This window comes from Thamnophis elegans, chromosome 4, assembly GCF_009769535.1.
Source record: "Thamnophis elegans isolate rThaEle1 chromosome 4, rThaEle1.pri, whole genome shotgun sequence".
In the NCBI taxonomy this organism is placed as follows: Eukaryota; Metazoa; Chordata; class Lepidosauria; order Squamata; family Colubridae; genus Thamnophis; species Thamnophis elegans.
The window spans coordinates 117,221,270-117,237,744 of record NC_045544.1 but is presented as its reverse complement, the minus strand read 5'-3'; the positions used below and the strand labels follow the sequence as shown (position 1 = coordinate 117,237,744).

The window sequence follows — 16,475 nt, the reverse complement described above, 5'->3', positions numbered from 1 at the left end:
GAGGGCTTACCAGAAAATTATCTTTACATAATTAAAACCTAGAATTTGCTTGATTGAAAGACACTTCAAGAATGTTTATAGGAGTTGTTAATATTTTGTGATGAGTTAGTGCATAAATTAACTTACCATCACAGCAGACATTGATGTCTCTGTCCTTAATGGCTCTACACAGCAAATTAACCCGGATGATAAAATAATACGTCTTGCATCCAAAGGTTTGCATTTCTATATTTTAGAAGTTCTGGATAAAGGAAGGTCAGTACTGCTTTCATATGCCCTGTTCACTGTAGCATGTGATTAAAGATTAAACAGAAGTTTGTTTACAACTAAATGAAGTGGTAATAGTATAGTATGTTTTCTAAGCAGTTATATATGGCCACTTCAGCTGTCAGTATAACTTTACCATATTTCTGATACCTAAGGAAGTTTTGGTGATGTTCCAATATATTTTTCAACACTGTATGTAGTCAAGAAACCTGGCTGAAGGAGAATGAGCCAGCCAAGAGCTAGACTTTACATAGCCCAGTTTACAAAGTTTGTAAAGAGTTTGTTTATAGTGTTTGTTTACAGAATCTTGACTTGTCTGATGAATAAGAACATATTTTATTTCTTAGTTTTCTTATTTCTAAGTTTTTTTGCAATGACTGTTCATGCTTTTAAAATAGATTTACCCTGAATATCTAAGACTTTTAACAGTTAGACAGTTTGCATCACAGCACACCATTTAGGAACTTTTCTGGAGTAAAAATTGATTAGCATGCAAGCAAGCATTTTAATATTCTGTTCAATATTCTGTGATTCAGGTTGATAGTACTTTTGGTATTTCCCTAATTTTGTATATGGTAGACCGAAGATGTTCATGGTCTGTAAGCAAGCAACATTGTCAAGGAGGTGGGCTGTACTTGAAATATATTTTATTAGGTCTAGTGGATACCAGTTTCTTTCCTTATATAATTTATCTCAGGCTGCTTTATTTTCAGGACAGACTGCTAATATTTCTGTGCAAATAAATTTATATTTTATCTTTTAAAAATCTCAATGAGATTAATTACATTTAGTGTCCTTAAAGGTGCAATGCTTTGTTGTTCCCCTTCAGCGTTTCTTCTTTGTCTTGTACCCAAGAGAGCCCCTTCCTCTTAACAAAACCTTTTCTCCCTCTACCCCATCTGTCAGAACAGCCTTGGCTCATTTCTGATCACCAGGCATTTTTGAAAACGAATCTACTTATATTGTGATAGATACTTTACCTTTAGAGATTCAGGGGTAGAGGAAATGGACTCACATAATTTATTGGATTTTCTGTTTGCAATCTAGTTAATATAAATAGATATTACATGGTATTGGAAACAAAACAGATGCTACTTTGAAATATGTTTAAATTATATCTGCCTGAAAAAGACAGAAAGTAAGCTTGGGAACAAGAGAAACCTTTTGACATTTGAGTTCACAATTTACCACAATCCAGTTTAGGATAATTAGTTCTGTTATGTCCTCAATTGCAACTGTCCAAAATTTAATTACTGGTAGGTGTCAGGATTTACTCCTGATGACTATATCGTGTTTTTGGACTATAAGACGCAGCGGTGTATAAGACGCACCATGATTTTGAAGAGGTAAATAAGAAAAAAAAAGTTTTTGTCCTCTCTGGCCCCCAGGAGCACTCTGCAGGCTTCAGCATGGCTGGGGGAAGGGGAAAATACCCCCGTTTTTACCAAAACGGGCATTTTTCCGTTTCCCCAGCCTTGCTGAAGTCTGCAGAGTGCGTATGGGGGAAGGCAAAAATGTCCACATTTTGGTGAAAAGGCCCATTTTTCACAAAAAAATGGGATTTAGGGGCGGGGCTTCGGGAGGCCAAAAATATATGCATTTGGTGTATAAAACGCACCAACATATCCATGCTCTTTTAGGGATGGAAGAGGTGCATCTTATACTCCAAAAAACACGGTATATGCAAAAGATGATAGTATTTCGTCATTTAGAAATTTCATTGGAATCATGTTAACTGTCAGCAATCTTTGTCATTAAACAAAGAACCAGTGCACAAATAAGGTTCTCCTAGACTTGATGCTCTGGTTTGAAGAGCAAATAGCAATAGCACTTAGAGTTATATACCACTTCTAAGTGCTGTACAGCCCTCTTTAAGCAGTAGCAACCATAGGCAGACGGGCTTTTGCACACTCGTAGATTAGGAAAAAGTGGCATCCTTTTTTGAATTAAAAGAACCTGTTCATGGTCAGTCATGTCTTGATCACTCCCAAGTGAAATATTGCAACAGACTATATGGAGCTGCCTTTGAAGAGCATTCAGAAGTGTCAGAGGTATTAGCAACTCTGGGTATACCTCAGTACAACCGTGTTACTTCCAGTACTGATTGTTAACTATAAAGCCATTCATGGCACAGGGCTGAGTTATTTCTAAAACATTCTCTATGTCAGCGTCAAGAAAATTCAGAAGTCTAGTAATCAAAAGTTGATTGAAAGTGGATGTTTTGAAACCACAGTAAAAGACAGCTTCTGTCTACAATCTCTTTTTGAATCTCCATGCTTTTGGTGTGGAGCAGTGCATAACTATGAAAATGGTTGAAGTATATGTGACAGAAGAGTGATGTGTGTGGTGTTAATTTGATACACCATAGATCAGAGGTGTCAAACTTGCAGCCTGCGGGCCGGATGCATCACACACTGACCACGCCCATCCCTGGTTTAGCGAAGGGCGGGGAGTTGTGATACAATTTTGAACAAATACAGAAAAACATACTTACTTTTGGAGAGTTGATTAATTACCCATTTTTTTTATTGTAAGTCTTTAAGAATAGTTTTTAAAAAGCTAAATAATACATAAATATTTGAAGGAAAGAAAACCTGTAAACCTTTTAAATTTTTGAGCTTTTATGCTCTTTTTCACACTGAGTCAGTTTTAGGAAGTTGGAAGTAGAATGTATTTGTATGTTGATGGGGAATAATGCTAATGAATTCTTCCTTTTTATATTGCCACCTGGTTCCTTTTGCACAACCTTTGCAGCATCCTGTGGTCACATGATCTAAATTTGGCTGCTTGGCAACCAGCATGTACCGTATTTTTCAGAGTATAAGATGCACCAAGGTTTTGAAAGGGGAAATTTTTTTTAAAAGTAGGTAGGTAGATAGAAGGATAGAGAGGGAGGGAAAGAGAGAAAAACAGTAGGTAGGTAGGGAGAGAGAGTGTGTGTAGGTAGGTAGGGAGAGAGATAGAGAGAAATAGAAAGAGATAGAGAAATACAGTAGGTAGGTAGGTAGATGTTTCCAGGTGTATTTATCCATGTGCCAGAGAAGGAAATTGCTGACATTCTGCAGCACCTAAGACTTTGTTTCTGCTGGCACAGCACTTGATCAATGTAATTCTCATCAATCAGTTAAAGAGCTTTCCAAAAGGGAAAAAAAAGTTTTTGCACTTAGCAAACCTCCCCAAAATGGCCTGTTTTTCGTGAAAACGGGCCTTTTTTTTTTTTAACATGAATAGCCTTGGGGGAGCTTGCAGAGTCTTGGGGGGGGGGAATGAGCAGAAAATGGCCCGTTTTTTGACAAAAAAAATTGCATGCATAGCCTTATTGAGGCTTATAGAGTGCTGCTGGGGGCTAGGGGGGCAAAAAACAGCCCTTTTTTGCTCATTTCTGCCCTCCCCAGCTCCAGGAGCTCTCTGAAAGCCCCCATAAGGCTCTGCACGGCCATTTTGGTGAAGGGGCGGGGCTTCGGGGGGCAAAAATGCTGTATTTGATGTATAAGACGCACCCAGATTTTCAGCCTCTTGAGGAAAAAAGGTGCGTCTTATACTCTGAAAAATACGGTATTTATGATAGTTACAGTGTCCCAGTATCATGTGATCACCTTTTACTACCTTTTGACAAGCAAAGTCAAATCGGAAACTATTTAATAACTGCAGTGATTCACTTAACTGTAGCAAGAAAGGTGATAAAATAGGAGAAACTTAACAACTATCTTGCTTAGAGATGGAAATTTTGTGCTCAATTATGGTTATAAGCTGAGGAGAGTACCTGTACTAGCTGTCCATAGTCGCCTGTGGCCTATGAACTGTGGGTTGGACATGCCTGTTCTTAAGGGGAACAGTATCTTGCCTGGTGAACCATATTTCAAATTCATAGAATGGAAAACCTGGCTATTTGTGCCAGTTTCCTTCTTTTTTTTCCTAGCACTTGCATTCTGTAGCAAAGCATGGTAGAAGTGTTTGCTTATAGAATTGAGTAGGAAATTCAGCTAAGGTTCGATTAATCTGTTTTCTTGATAGGAATACAACTATAGTATGTATGCTGTATATTTCGATAATTTGGCTGCTGCTTAGTACATAGTAACATTTTAATTAAATTTATCCCAAACATGTAGTACTTCTCATTAAATACATGAATATTTACTGAGTTTATGTGTATAATGTAGCCATTATACTAATGTAGCCTCTAACATGGCAATAAAAATGTTGCTTCATAGTAGTCCTTTTTTCAGTTTCTTTTATGTATTAAGATTTTCTATTTCCAAATTTAAGATCATACTTTTTTTGTGATGCCCAAGTTGGAATTGCTGTGGCTTCTACTATTTAATTTCAAAGTACAGTTGGAAATATCTATTAAAATATGGTTTCAATTTTGTTCGATGGTCAACAACCATTGAAATACCTTTATGATTTAAATGACCCAATAATTAAAATCTATGAAGAAAATAAGTAATTAAAAGACAGAACCTTCTCTGGTGTGAACTGGATATGAAGCAATCTGCTAGCTTGGCTACATATACACCCCCCCCCCCCTTGCATATCAATGTTGACTCCTGCGAACTGCTTGGATTAGCCCTTATAGTTTTCTTGGCAAGATTTAGGAAGTGGTTTGCTATTGCCTGCTTCCTGAGGCTGAAAGAGAGTGATTTGCCCAAGATCACCTAGTTGGCTTTGTGCCTAAGGTTTGGACTAGAATGCAGTCCCCCAGTTTTAGCCTGATGATTTAACCAATACACTCTCAATTATATATTATTTAGTGTTCCCAAATCTTATTGCCACTGAGTAAGTGTACTTTACCTAGACAGCTTTAAATTTTTCTGTAATGCAGGGAGGAGATGAGGCAGAAAAAGTAGCTGTTCACAACTGATAATGTGGTTCCATTTTCTGAAAACCTGATCCTTTGTAATTTAAAACATCTGTGGTATCTGATTTGGGATAGTATTTATTGGTATATGGAATGTGTTTTAAAATACATTTAGAAAATATCAGTAAAATACATATTAAAATATACATGCTATTGAGGCTGTGTTTTCTCATGGCAATTAAATCCTGAGTAAGATGAACAGTACTATATTTGCAGCCCCTTTTACATTATGAAACAAAAAAATAGTACTAAGAGAATTATGCATGATGCCCAATCCAAATATTATAGTTAAATTATTCAGATGTTAAAATATTAATCATAAAACCTTAATTTGGTAACTGTTTATCATAATGTGTCAATCAGCCTATGTGTGTAAATGACAAAAAAAATACTGATTTAATCCAATAGTTTAAAAACTAAGTGCACCTTATTTTCCTGAGCTGTTGCTCCTTCAGAGAGTATGAAGCACGGCTAGAGAAATACAACCAACGAATATGGACCTGTAAAAGTACTGGGAGTAGTCAACTGACGCACAAAGAGGCCTGGGAAGAAGAACAGGAAGTTGCTGAGCTGTAAGTAGCAATGCGAATGCTTTCGCTGTTAGGGACAGAACCTAAAGAATGAAAGTGGGGGACGGACTTTTGACAAATAGTGAGCTTCCTGTGAAAATACTTGGAATGAGTCATCTCAAAAGAAGAAAAGGCTTTTCTTCAGCTACATAAGCAAGGATATCTAAACTCTAAAGAAAATATTTCTTATTGGGTATTGCCTGACTCTCAGTGATTTTTTTTTCTCCTTACATTTTGAATGTTGCAGTTCTCACTGGCCTTTCTCAAAAACTGTGGTCTAATTAAATAGCATAATTGAAAACAAATATAGATGTGCTGCATAAAAATACAGAATGTAATCCATTATATGTATAAAGTCCAAAAACGTTCTGGCAATGAATCATGCATTCATGCTAACCAGTGCATTTTTGGTATACTACAGTTGTATATTTGTTTAAGGCATTTTTCCATTGAAAATCAGGGGGAAAGTATTAGTGTGTTTGAATACAAGTCATATTGCTGGGATGTAGTAGGAATGTTGCCCCCCCCCCTCAAAAATTATATAGAAAAAAATCAAATATGGGATGGCATTATCTGTAATTTCACATATTTGCAGCTATAAAGACAGACCAGAAATTCAATACAGCAATAATTCAAAATGGTGAAGATACGTTATACTTTCTCTTCCTAGTTCCTCTAAAACAGTAACCCTGTGAGGTGGATTGTGCAATGTTCTTGGTTTCTAATCTAGTGCCTTAACCACTAGATCAAACTGGCTCTCATTGATGGTAAACAGATTTTGTTACACAATTGTGATCTGTCTATGGAGGATGGATACATATTTTACCAATGTGCAGAAATATGTATCCATCCTCCTAATTTTCCAATAGTTTGCAGTGTTCTATCCTTATATAGTCAGTGCAGAGGGCCACGCTTGCCTAATTCATTTTAGTAATATACAATTTCCTAATGTCTATTCACTCAAATTAGAGATATGCTTAAATCCTAACTAACTGCTTTTAAGTAGAGGATTAAGATAAAACTATTGAGTCAATCATATTGGTAGGCAAATGATAGTAGCAGTTTCTGGAAATTGTCTCTTGAATGTTGCAATTTCTCTAGTTGAAGTGGATTCTTTAAGTTGCTATTTTATCATAATTATCCTATATCATTTTCTATTTGTCTTTTCAGTTTGAAAGAGGAATTTCCAGTCTGGTATGAAAAACTTGTTCTGGAAATGGTTCACCATAATACAATCTCTTTAGAAAAACTGGTGGACACTTCCTGGTTGGAGATTATGACAAAATTCGCGGTTGAAGAAGAGTGTGATTTTGAGGTAAGGACCAGGTATAAATTCATCTCTCAGAAACAGTTGTCAAAATAATGATGTCACATCAAATATGATAGTTGCGTTATCCCTATCATAGCTGATTTCTGTTTTAGACATGACGGTCTCCTTTTTAAAAAAAAAATAGCGGGTATGGTGAGTTCCTAACAGGATAAGCATAGATGAACTTGTGACCAATCTTGCTCTAGAACTGTAAGCATCCTTTTGTGGCCTTTACAGTCTCTTAGAATCCTGAGGCAAACATTTTGGTATGTTTTACAGGCAGTGCATTGAAGGGTTGTTTAAACTTGCAAAAGTTTAATCCCCTTAAAATAGCCAATTTCTTCCAATCGTGATTGCTTTTCTTATTTTTCAGGGAGGGTAATGATTAGGTATTGGTTTTATAGCTCTTTCCAGCTTCACAATTATCATTTTCTGAGATATAGGGATCTCTTGATGAAGAAGAGATGTTTCACTTCATAAACCTGTGTCATTACAGGCAGGCTGCTTTGGTGACAATTGCTTTTAAACACCCATCAGACATCTGATTTTCATTGGACTTTCCTAGGAATTCATTTTTTTCCAATAAAGATGGTTAATACAGATTCAGTGTGGGGACATGACTTAGTACACTGTTTTGTGTATTGCTTGCCCATGATTTCTATGAAATCTATGAATATAATTTAGATGAAACTATGAATACATTGAAAATCAAAATACTAAAGGATTACGGATACTTCAAATGGTTTCTCTTATTATTGTATTTAACCAATCACATCACCTAAGAGGTCTGAAAGCCCCAAAGTGCAGCTATGTATAAGAAGTTTGCTGCATGCAAAGCTTGGTATTACTAAAAATAGTCTACCTTCAGACAATGTTCCCTCTAATTTTTTTTCAGTGTGAGCGGAAAAGTATAGTGTTTGAGCGGCACAGTTTCATGCCTGAGCGCCTAAGAGAGCAACAGTTTGAACTGCTGTCACGTCTGCTGGACATTAGCACAACATTCCAAGCATCAAGCGCCAATTGTGAGCAAGGTTTCAGCCTCATGAATGCCAGACATGAAAATGTGCCACTCAAACACTATACTTTTCCGCTCACACTGGGGGGAAAAGCCTCTCTGCTCAGCTTTTAAATTGTTAGACTAGGTAGAGGGAGACATGGCACCAACAGCCTGGGTCCTGGCATTTTGCAGGCAACCTGTCATCTCACATTTCTTTGGAATGCAACCCATCACATTTGAATTAGATTTTGCCAATTATCCTATTAAAAGATAATCCTATTATTCTAAAATATGACTAACTCAATATTAAAAATTGTAAATATTTAATGCTGATAAATAATAGCAGTAATTGTTATTTAGTATGACTAAAATCAGTATAATATCAATCAAAATTGACAAACACTAAAATAACAATACAAATATATAATGTGGAATATAAATGTAATAAATATACATAAATGCAATATAAATGTAATAAAATAATTTATCATGAACCTCTCCCCCTTTAAAGTAGTAAGATCAATTAAATAATCTAGCAAATTTGGACTATATGTTGTTACATTACTTAAGAATATACATACCTCAGAATCAGATACAACATCCACATTATTCCCAACTGTCAATAGAATCATATGCCATGCCAAAACTATTTTAAATAAAGATATGAAATTAATCAAGTATTGCATTTATTTTTCAAAATGAATGTACTATTTTTTATTATTTCAGTTTTGTACCCCATCTTTTCATCTCCAAGGCATTCAAAGCAGCTATCCAATTTTTTTAAAATTGAAATCTACTTAAAAACTGGTGTTAACATCACCATAATCTAATTCAAAAAGCCTGGCTAAAAAGGGAATTATCCTTTTCTAAAACCAAAGAAGAAAGAATTGCCGTAGGATTGTATTCCGTAGTATTTAATCAATGCATAGCTTTCAAGTATAATCCAAATTATATATCTAAACAACATTATAAATCATTTAAATGTCAGAAGATTCGAGCATTGTTTTTTCTGATCTCTTGGCAGAAAGGATGTGTACTGGCATTTTATGGAATTTAAAATGATTAAGTCCATGACACAAATTGCACAATAGGAAATCCAGGCCAGAATTTATTTAACTCATTGTATCACCAGGGACCAGAATTTAGCAGGCCCAGGGGAAAAAAAATAGCAATAGCAGTAGACTTATAGCAGTAGACTTATATACCGCTTCATAGGGCTTTCAGCCCTCTCTAAGCGGTTTACAGAGAGTCAGCATATTGCCCCCAACAATCTGGGTCCTCATTTTACCCACCTTGGAAGGATGGAAGGCTGAGTCAACCCTGAGCCGGTGAGATTTGAACCGCTGAACTGCTGATCTAGCAGTAGCCTGCAGTGCTGCATTTAACCACTGCGCCATCTCGGCTCTACTCTAAAACAGTAGGTAAGGCCACTTTATAGCTAAATTTGATACCATTAAAAATTAAATAGGATTAAAATCTGTGGTTTATAATTTACCCAGTTGTGCCATGCCGTCCGCCCCACTCCTTTCGCCAGCGTTAGCCCGCTGCACCAAGGGGCACGTAAGAGGGAGGGGAAAAAACAGGAGATACGGCCGCAGCTAAGCACGCAACAACCTTGGCGTCTAAGTGGGCGAGTCCACAGCATGCGCGCCCGCACGTCTGAGATAGGGCATAAAAAGGGAAGGAAAGGCAGGGAGGAGACGACCGGATCCAGCTCCGTTTGGGGCGCCGACTTGCACACAAGCGAGTCCCCTAGCGTAGGGTGGGGAAAGGCTTTGTTGAAAGGTCCGAAGCGCGGAAAATCAGGAGGTGCCACCCACATGCAGCCGCATAATAAATCGCACCAATTCCGCCCAAACTTTTTTTAAAAATGTTGTCAAGACTCCTGTTTAGCTGGAGGGGGTTTCGTTCGCGATTCCGTGGCCATTCTGCAGAGTGCAGAGACTGCAGTCTGTGTCCGGCAAACGACACTGCGCGGCAGTGGGAAACTGCTGCATGGTGTTTATTTGCCACCTTAGAGGGAACATTGCCTTCCGACATGACACTCCCACCTCTCAGTATTCATTTCACAAATTATTACTGAATGTGGGAAATAATTCTCTTCCTAGTTCCAAATTGCCTTTTTTTTCAGGTTGGAAAAGAAAAAGTACTACGTGTCAAGGTGGTAAAAATACATCCATTGGAGAAAGTAGCAGAAGATGAGGTTATTGAGAAGAAGACAGATGCAGCCTGTGACTCCCCATCCAGTGACAAAGAGAATACCAGCCAGGTTGTACAGGAAAATCAAAAGGAGCCAGCATTGAAAGAAGATGACAGCAGAAGAGAGAGTCTGAGTAAGTAATCCATGGACTGAAATGAAAGGAACCAGCTTTAAGTCTTATTTAGGAGTAAACTGCAAAATTGCATGTATGGCCAATAGATGACTGCTAAAAACAGTCTTGATCTGGAGAGAATCACTGTTTCCAAAATATATATGTTTGCTGCCTTGAGTTACTTATAAAGTAATCCAGCAGTATTACATATGTTACTTACTTCTTGCTATCAAGCATGTACTTTTTATGGTTCCGTGTGTTTATGATAAGCCACAACTTTATCTGTTTAGAATTATGCAGGAAATTTTTGAGTTTCCTTTGTGTCAGTAAAATAAAATTTGAAATGTTTGTGCTGTAGAAAAGATTTTTAAACGTACACTATCTCAAAGCTCAGTGTTAATATCACTCAAGAGCATACACAGGATACACTTTCACACCACAGTTTAATGATGTAACACAGAGTTCTCCTACCTTTCTGGCTTTGTGGACCAGGGGTGGTGGGGAGATGGTTCTGTGTGAGCAGCTGGAAAGCATTATCAGCTCCATTTGCGGGCAGGGCACGCATGCAAATGGAGCATGAGCATGCGTGCTCACCCTCTGGTCATGCAAGTGGGGATGTGTGTGCGCTTGCCCACCATTTCAGCCACCTGGTTGCAAACTAGTGGGACACAACCCAGAGGTTGGGGACTCCTGATCTAACATATTAATATACATTTACATTACATTTACAGCAGCATTAGTGAAAGTATTTTTCTAAAACACGGTGGTGCAGGCACAAACACAAAACTGTTAAAGCACAGAACTAATGTTTTTGCTTTCTTTCTTAATGGGGCAGGTGACCGGGCACGCCGATCTCCTCGGAAGCTTCCTACTTCTCTGAAAAAAGAAGAAAGGAAATGGGTTCCTCCAAAATTCTTACCACACAAATATGATATCAAGTTACAGAATGAAGACAAGGTGAGCAGATTGCTAAGTTTGCCTATTAGCCACTCCTGTCTCAACACTTTAAGAAGCAGTTAACATAACTGTCATAAACTATATTTAAATATTGTGTGTGTGTGTGTGTGTGTGTGCAGCATACACACACATACATATAGTTAATATACCTATATGATTACAAACTTTCTATTATTACAATGTATGTATCATTTAAGATAAATGTTAAACTTTCAGTGACTTACTGGGTTCTGCTCTAAACTACTACTTATTTATTGTTTCCGTACCATCAATTTAAAACCCTGTCTGAAACATTTGTTTTTATCTTTCAAGATCATTAACAATGTGCCAGCAGACAGCTTGATTCGAACAGAACGTCCACCAAACAAAGAGATTCTGCGATATTTCATTCGTCATAATGCACTTCGTGCTGGAACAGGCGAGAATGCTCCATGGGTAGTTGAAGATGAGTTGGTGAAGAAGTATTCCCTTCCCAGCAAGTTCAGTGACTTCTTGCTTGACCCACATAAAGTGAGAAATAATGCAAGATCTGTCTGAGTTGTGTGATGATGAAAAATAGGGAGTCATTTTCACATGGATATTTATTCTTAGGCCTGTATTGAAAATAAGGCAATATCAGAGTGAAATTTGCCACCTCCTGCCTTTTTCAGAAGAGAGTGCCATTGTTTATAATCAGGCGCTGAAATAATGATTCTGAAATATGTATTCATTGCCTTTTACTGGGATGCTTCCCTTGTTGATGAGCACATTTGGAATTTAAAGAATATGTTATGCCAGAATTGGTTAAGATGCGAGGGTGGGCACCTGTCCATTGTCTAATGACTCCTATACAGATACAGGCAGTCTTCGACTTAATCACAATTGGGGTTGGAATTTCCATTGCTAAGCAGTGCAATCATTAAATGAATTTATGACCTTTTTACTGAGATCGTTAAATGGATCTGGCCTCCCTCATTCACTTTGTTTGTTGGAAGCCCCCTGGGAAAGTTGTAAATAGTGATCACGTGACTCCAGAATACTGCAGCTGTTGTTGCTAAATGCCTGAATTTTCATCACATAGCTGCAGGGATACTGTGATAGTTGTAAGTGTAGGACTGGTTGCAAGTGACTTTTTTCATCACTGTTGTAACTGAACAGTCGCCAAATGAATGGTCATATCTATGACTACCTGTATACCCAACAATGAAACATAGAGAAGATAAAGTTAGCTTTGCTCAAAAAACCTTAAATTCAACATAGAGGTGGAAATTAAAGCTTCAGTTATTTTGTTGAGCTTATATTTTGAAAATTCACATCTCTGAATCATTTTTAATCTTCAAACCATTACTAAATATTCCAGTTTCCTGCACCACAAACCAAAGCGGGGAAAAGGAAAGAAAGTAAAGGAACAGCAAGCATCATTTAGATTTCTTGCCACCCATCACCTTTAGCTCACAGATATTCCTTCCATCGTTGACTTTGTATTGAATGTTAGGATATGTTTCAGAATAATGTATGTAGTAGATAACAATTACCCATTTTTCTTTTTAAGAATATGAAGTATTGATGTGTTCTGGGAATTAAAAATATTGCTGGTACCTGATATAACATTTTGAAATATGTATATTTCCCACATAATTTTGAAGTAAAAGTTTTAATGCAGGAAGGTAGGAAGCCTGAGTACATTATGTCTAATGAGAGCCATGTTTGAGGTTCTTGTGTTGCCATATTCTTGCAGGAGAGAAATCAAGCTCACAATTCAGGAATCTCAATTTTCCTCTTTCTATAGAAGTGCCCTCTTAATGATATCCTGATTCAACAGCAAACTGTCTGAATTTTGTAGCATCCTACAAGTCTTGAGCTACTGCCTGGGTGTCTTGCTGCAGAATGGACCATTCTTTTTTAGTGTTAAAAATAAGTGGGAGACCCAACTCCTTCAGCAGGATCGAATGGTCCTTCCATTCATTCTAAGCCTCAGATTGTAGAAATTTCTGAACATGTCATTTAACAATTTGTATTTAACTTTTTGTAAGAATAGAGACTAGGGCTGTACCAATGTTTCAAAGGACTTTTGATAAAACATTTCTGAAACAATTTGAACACTAGTAGATTTCTTTGCTATTGAATGTTTATAGAGAAGGTATATGGTGTAGTCAGTTAAGAGCTCTCTGTTTATTTTGTGTTTTTGGCTTATGCACATTTGGGGTAGATTATTCCTAGTGCAAGCAAAATCCATGTTCAATTTTAAATGCAGATCCTTTACATTTTGCATTGCTTTGATTCCAGTATTTGACTCTCAATCCTTCAACAAAGAGGAAGAGCACTTCATCACCTGATAGAAAACCTAAAAAGCCCAAGTTAGATGGTTCTTCTACAGGACAGGGGCTGAATCCCTCACTTTGGTGCAGTGTGCAATTAAATAAATCAATTGTGGGCTGTTCGCTGAACATTAAGAACTTCAAAACCCCGAAATTGTCTACAGAGGAGCTGGAGGAGATGATGAATATTATGGTGCCTGGAAAACTTGACCCTTTCAATAAGAAGCGGCTTGGGAAATCATTGGATCCAAAACAGAAAAATAAAAAGGTGTTGAATGGGCAAAAATCTGGAAAATCTAGATCTCCCAAAAAAGATCCCAAGATGAAAATGAAACAGATGACACTTCTAGACATGACTAAAGGTACTTCCAAAGTCCCAAGAGCACCAAGAAGCTCAGCTGGAAGTCCCAGGTCTTCCAATAAACCTCCGAAACATCTTCCACCTGCTGCACTTCACCTCATTGCTTACTATAGAGAGAACAAAGACCGTGAGGACAAGAAGAGTGCCCTTTCCTGCATAATTTCAAAAACAGCTCGGTTGCTGTCTAGTGAGGATCGTGCACGTCTTCCTGAGGAGCTGCGAGGCATAGTGCAAAAGCGTTATGAACTACTAGAGCACCGGAAAAACTGGGCTTCCATGACAGAAGATCAGCGCAAAGAATACATGAAGAAGAAACGGGAGAAGCTGAAGGAGAAACTGAAGGAAAAAGCCAAAGAGCGTCGGGAAAAGGAAATGATGGAGAGGCTAGAGAAGCAGAAGCGATATGAGGACCAGGATATCAAAGGCAACAACATGCCTGCTTTTAAGCTGGTGGATACTCCAGAAGGACTCCCTAATACCCTCTTTGGCGATGTGGCTATGGTTGTGGAGTTTCTGAGTTGTTACTCGGGGCTACTGCTCCCAGATGCTCAGTATCCCATCACTGCTGTTTCTCTTATGGAAGCTCTTTGTGCTGAAAAAGGGGGTTTTCTGTACTTGAACAGAATTTTGGTCATTCTTCTCCAGACTTTGCTGCAAGACGAGATTGCAGAAGACTACTTGGAGCTGGGGATGAAACTGTCTGAGATTCCCCTCACTTTGCACTCTGTTTCTGAATTAGTTCGTCTTTGTCTGCGCAAGTCAGATATACAGGAGGAAAGTGAAGCTTCGGAGAATGCAGAAGAGAACAAAGACTTGGCAGCTTTTGAAGACAATGAAGTACAGGATGAATTCCTGGAGAAATTGGAGGTAACTGAGTTCTTTGAGCTGACCCCCGAGGAGAAACTGCAAATCCTCACAGCTCTTTGCCATCGGATTTTGATGACCTATTCAGTGCAGGATCATGTGGAAGCAAAGCAGCAGATGTCAGCTGAATTGTGGAAGGAACGGCTGGCAATGCTGAAAGAGGAGAATGATAAGAAGAGGGCAGAAAAGCAAAAACGGAAAGAGATGGTGGCCAAGAACAAAGAGAATGGCAAAGAGGAAAATGGTTTGGGGAAGGGCGAAAAGAAGAAAGGGGAACCAGAGAAAACAGTCAAATCAGAGCAACGTATGGATATAGAAGCAGAAGACATGATCAGCACCGTCAAAAGCAGGAGGCTTATGGCAATTCAGGCCAAGAAAGAGAAAGAGCAGCAGGAAATGGAAATGCGAGGTAATTAAAAGAGTAGCTTTTTTGTTGTGGGAAGATTAGTTTCCGTTGGGCTACTGACATTTATAACTGCCAAGCGAAGGACTCTAATCTGCTGTAGAGAAAGGAAGTTTGCTAACAGATAAACGTATCCTCTGTTTTTGTCTTTGTGCATACCTGTGCTACATTTGATAGAGAAACAGGAAGATCTGAACTATTTATTCAGATGTTCATCTGAGTCCATAAAAGCTATCTGGGCCAGGAATAACATACAGTTAACAATTAGTTTGTATATCAATATTACAGGCGCTATCGATCCATTTCAATACAGGAGGGTAGTCTCAATGCCATCTCTCTGAAAATATGGAAGGAATAGAATATTGCATAGTCTGATGCTATCTTTTGCCAATTTCTTTAGCAGTTACTAAACTCAAATCCTGAGCAGATTGGAACTGCTAGTTAGATGGGAGATGACCTGAAAATCCCTAGAATAATAGCCTGTGAAAACTCAAGGCACTGGCATGTCTGCATTTTTGCCAGGAGCTTCTATGTAATCACTGGGAATCAGTAGCAATTTGAGGGAGCCTTTGAGGGGAGGTTTTGTTCAGAATTGGTCATTTCATGTTACATGACTACATTGATGTACAACAGCAATTCTTACTATTGTTAAGTGAGGACCTCATTTGACCCCAACTTCTGACTTTCTTAAGGGAAGCCAATAGGGAATGTCAGAAATGATAATCGTGACAGCAGGGACATTGTAACGGTCGGAACTAAGTATTTGGTTTAAGAAAAAAATAAAACAACTTTAATGTTATGGGGGATTAATTCAGTTTTTTTCTGCTGCTCCACTAGTAAAACTTGAAAAAGAAGCAGAGGAGGAAAGAATTCGCAAGCATAAAGCTGCGGCGGAAAAAGCCTTTCAAGATGGCATTGCCAAAGCAAAGCTGGTCATGCGCAGGACACCGATAGGCACAGACCGTAATCACAACAGGTAGGAATGGAGGAATATCTTTGTGGATTATGAGGACTGTGATATAATTCCCTACATCAGGACTTAACTGAAGATGCCAGGAACTGGTTTTAGACTGGTTCCTTCCTCTAAGTGTCGATTACTGGTCTTGTATCATTTTTATTAACACTAGACGAAGGACCTGATTTACTCAGAAGTAATCACAATTATAGGGCACAGATAGCTGCATCTTAATACACAGAGCCTGTCTGCTCAGATGTCTTCACCTTACTTTATCATTCTCTGTAACTCTGTTTCTTTCTTTCCTTATTGTTCAGGAAGTCTCA

General features: G+C 38.1%; 1 protein-coding gene across 1 annotated transcript in view; it reads left to right on the top strand.

Annotated features, from left to right (window-relative positions):
- The window catches only part of BAZ1B (bromodomain adjacent to zinc finger domain 1B), a 34,566-nt gene that overhangs the window by 1,551 nt on the left and 16,540 nt on the right, over nt 1–16,475 (top strand). The window contains exons 2-8 of the mRNA XM_032215076.1: nt 5,581–5,697; nt 6,865–7,009; nt 10,132–10,333; nt 11,148–11,269; nt 11,582–11,779; nt 13,535–15,200; nt 16,032–16,170. Of these exons, the coding sequence (XP_032070967.1) occupies nt 5,581–5,697; nt 6,865–7,009; nt 10,132–10,333; nt 11,148–11,269; nt 11,582–11,779; nt 13,535–15,200; nt 16,032–16,170 (2,589 nt within the window). The remainder of the gene's footprint in view (nt 1–5,580; nt 5,698–6,864; nt 7,010–10,131; nt 10,334–11,147; nt 11,270–11,581; nt 11,780–13,534; nt 15,201–16,031; nt 16,171–16,475) is intronic.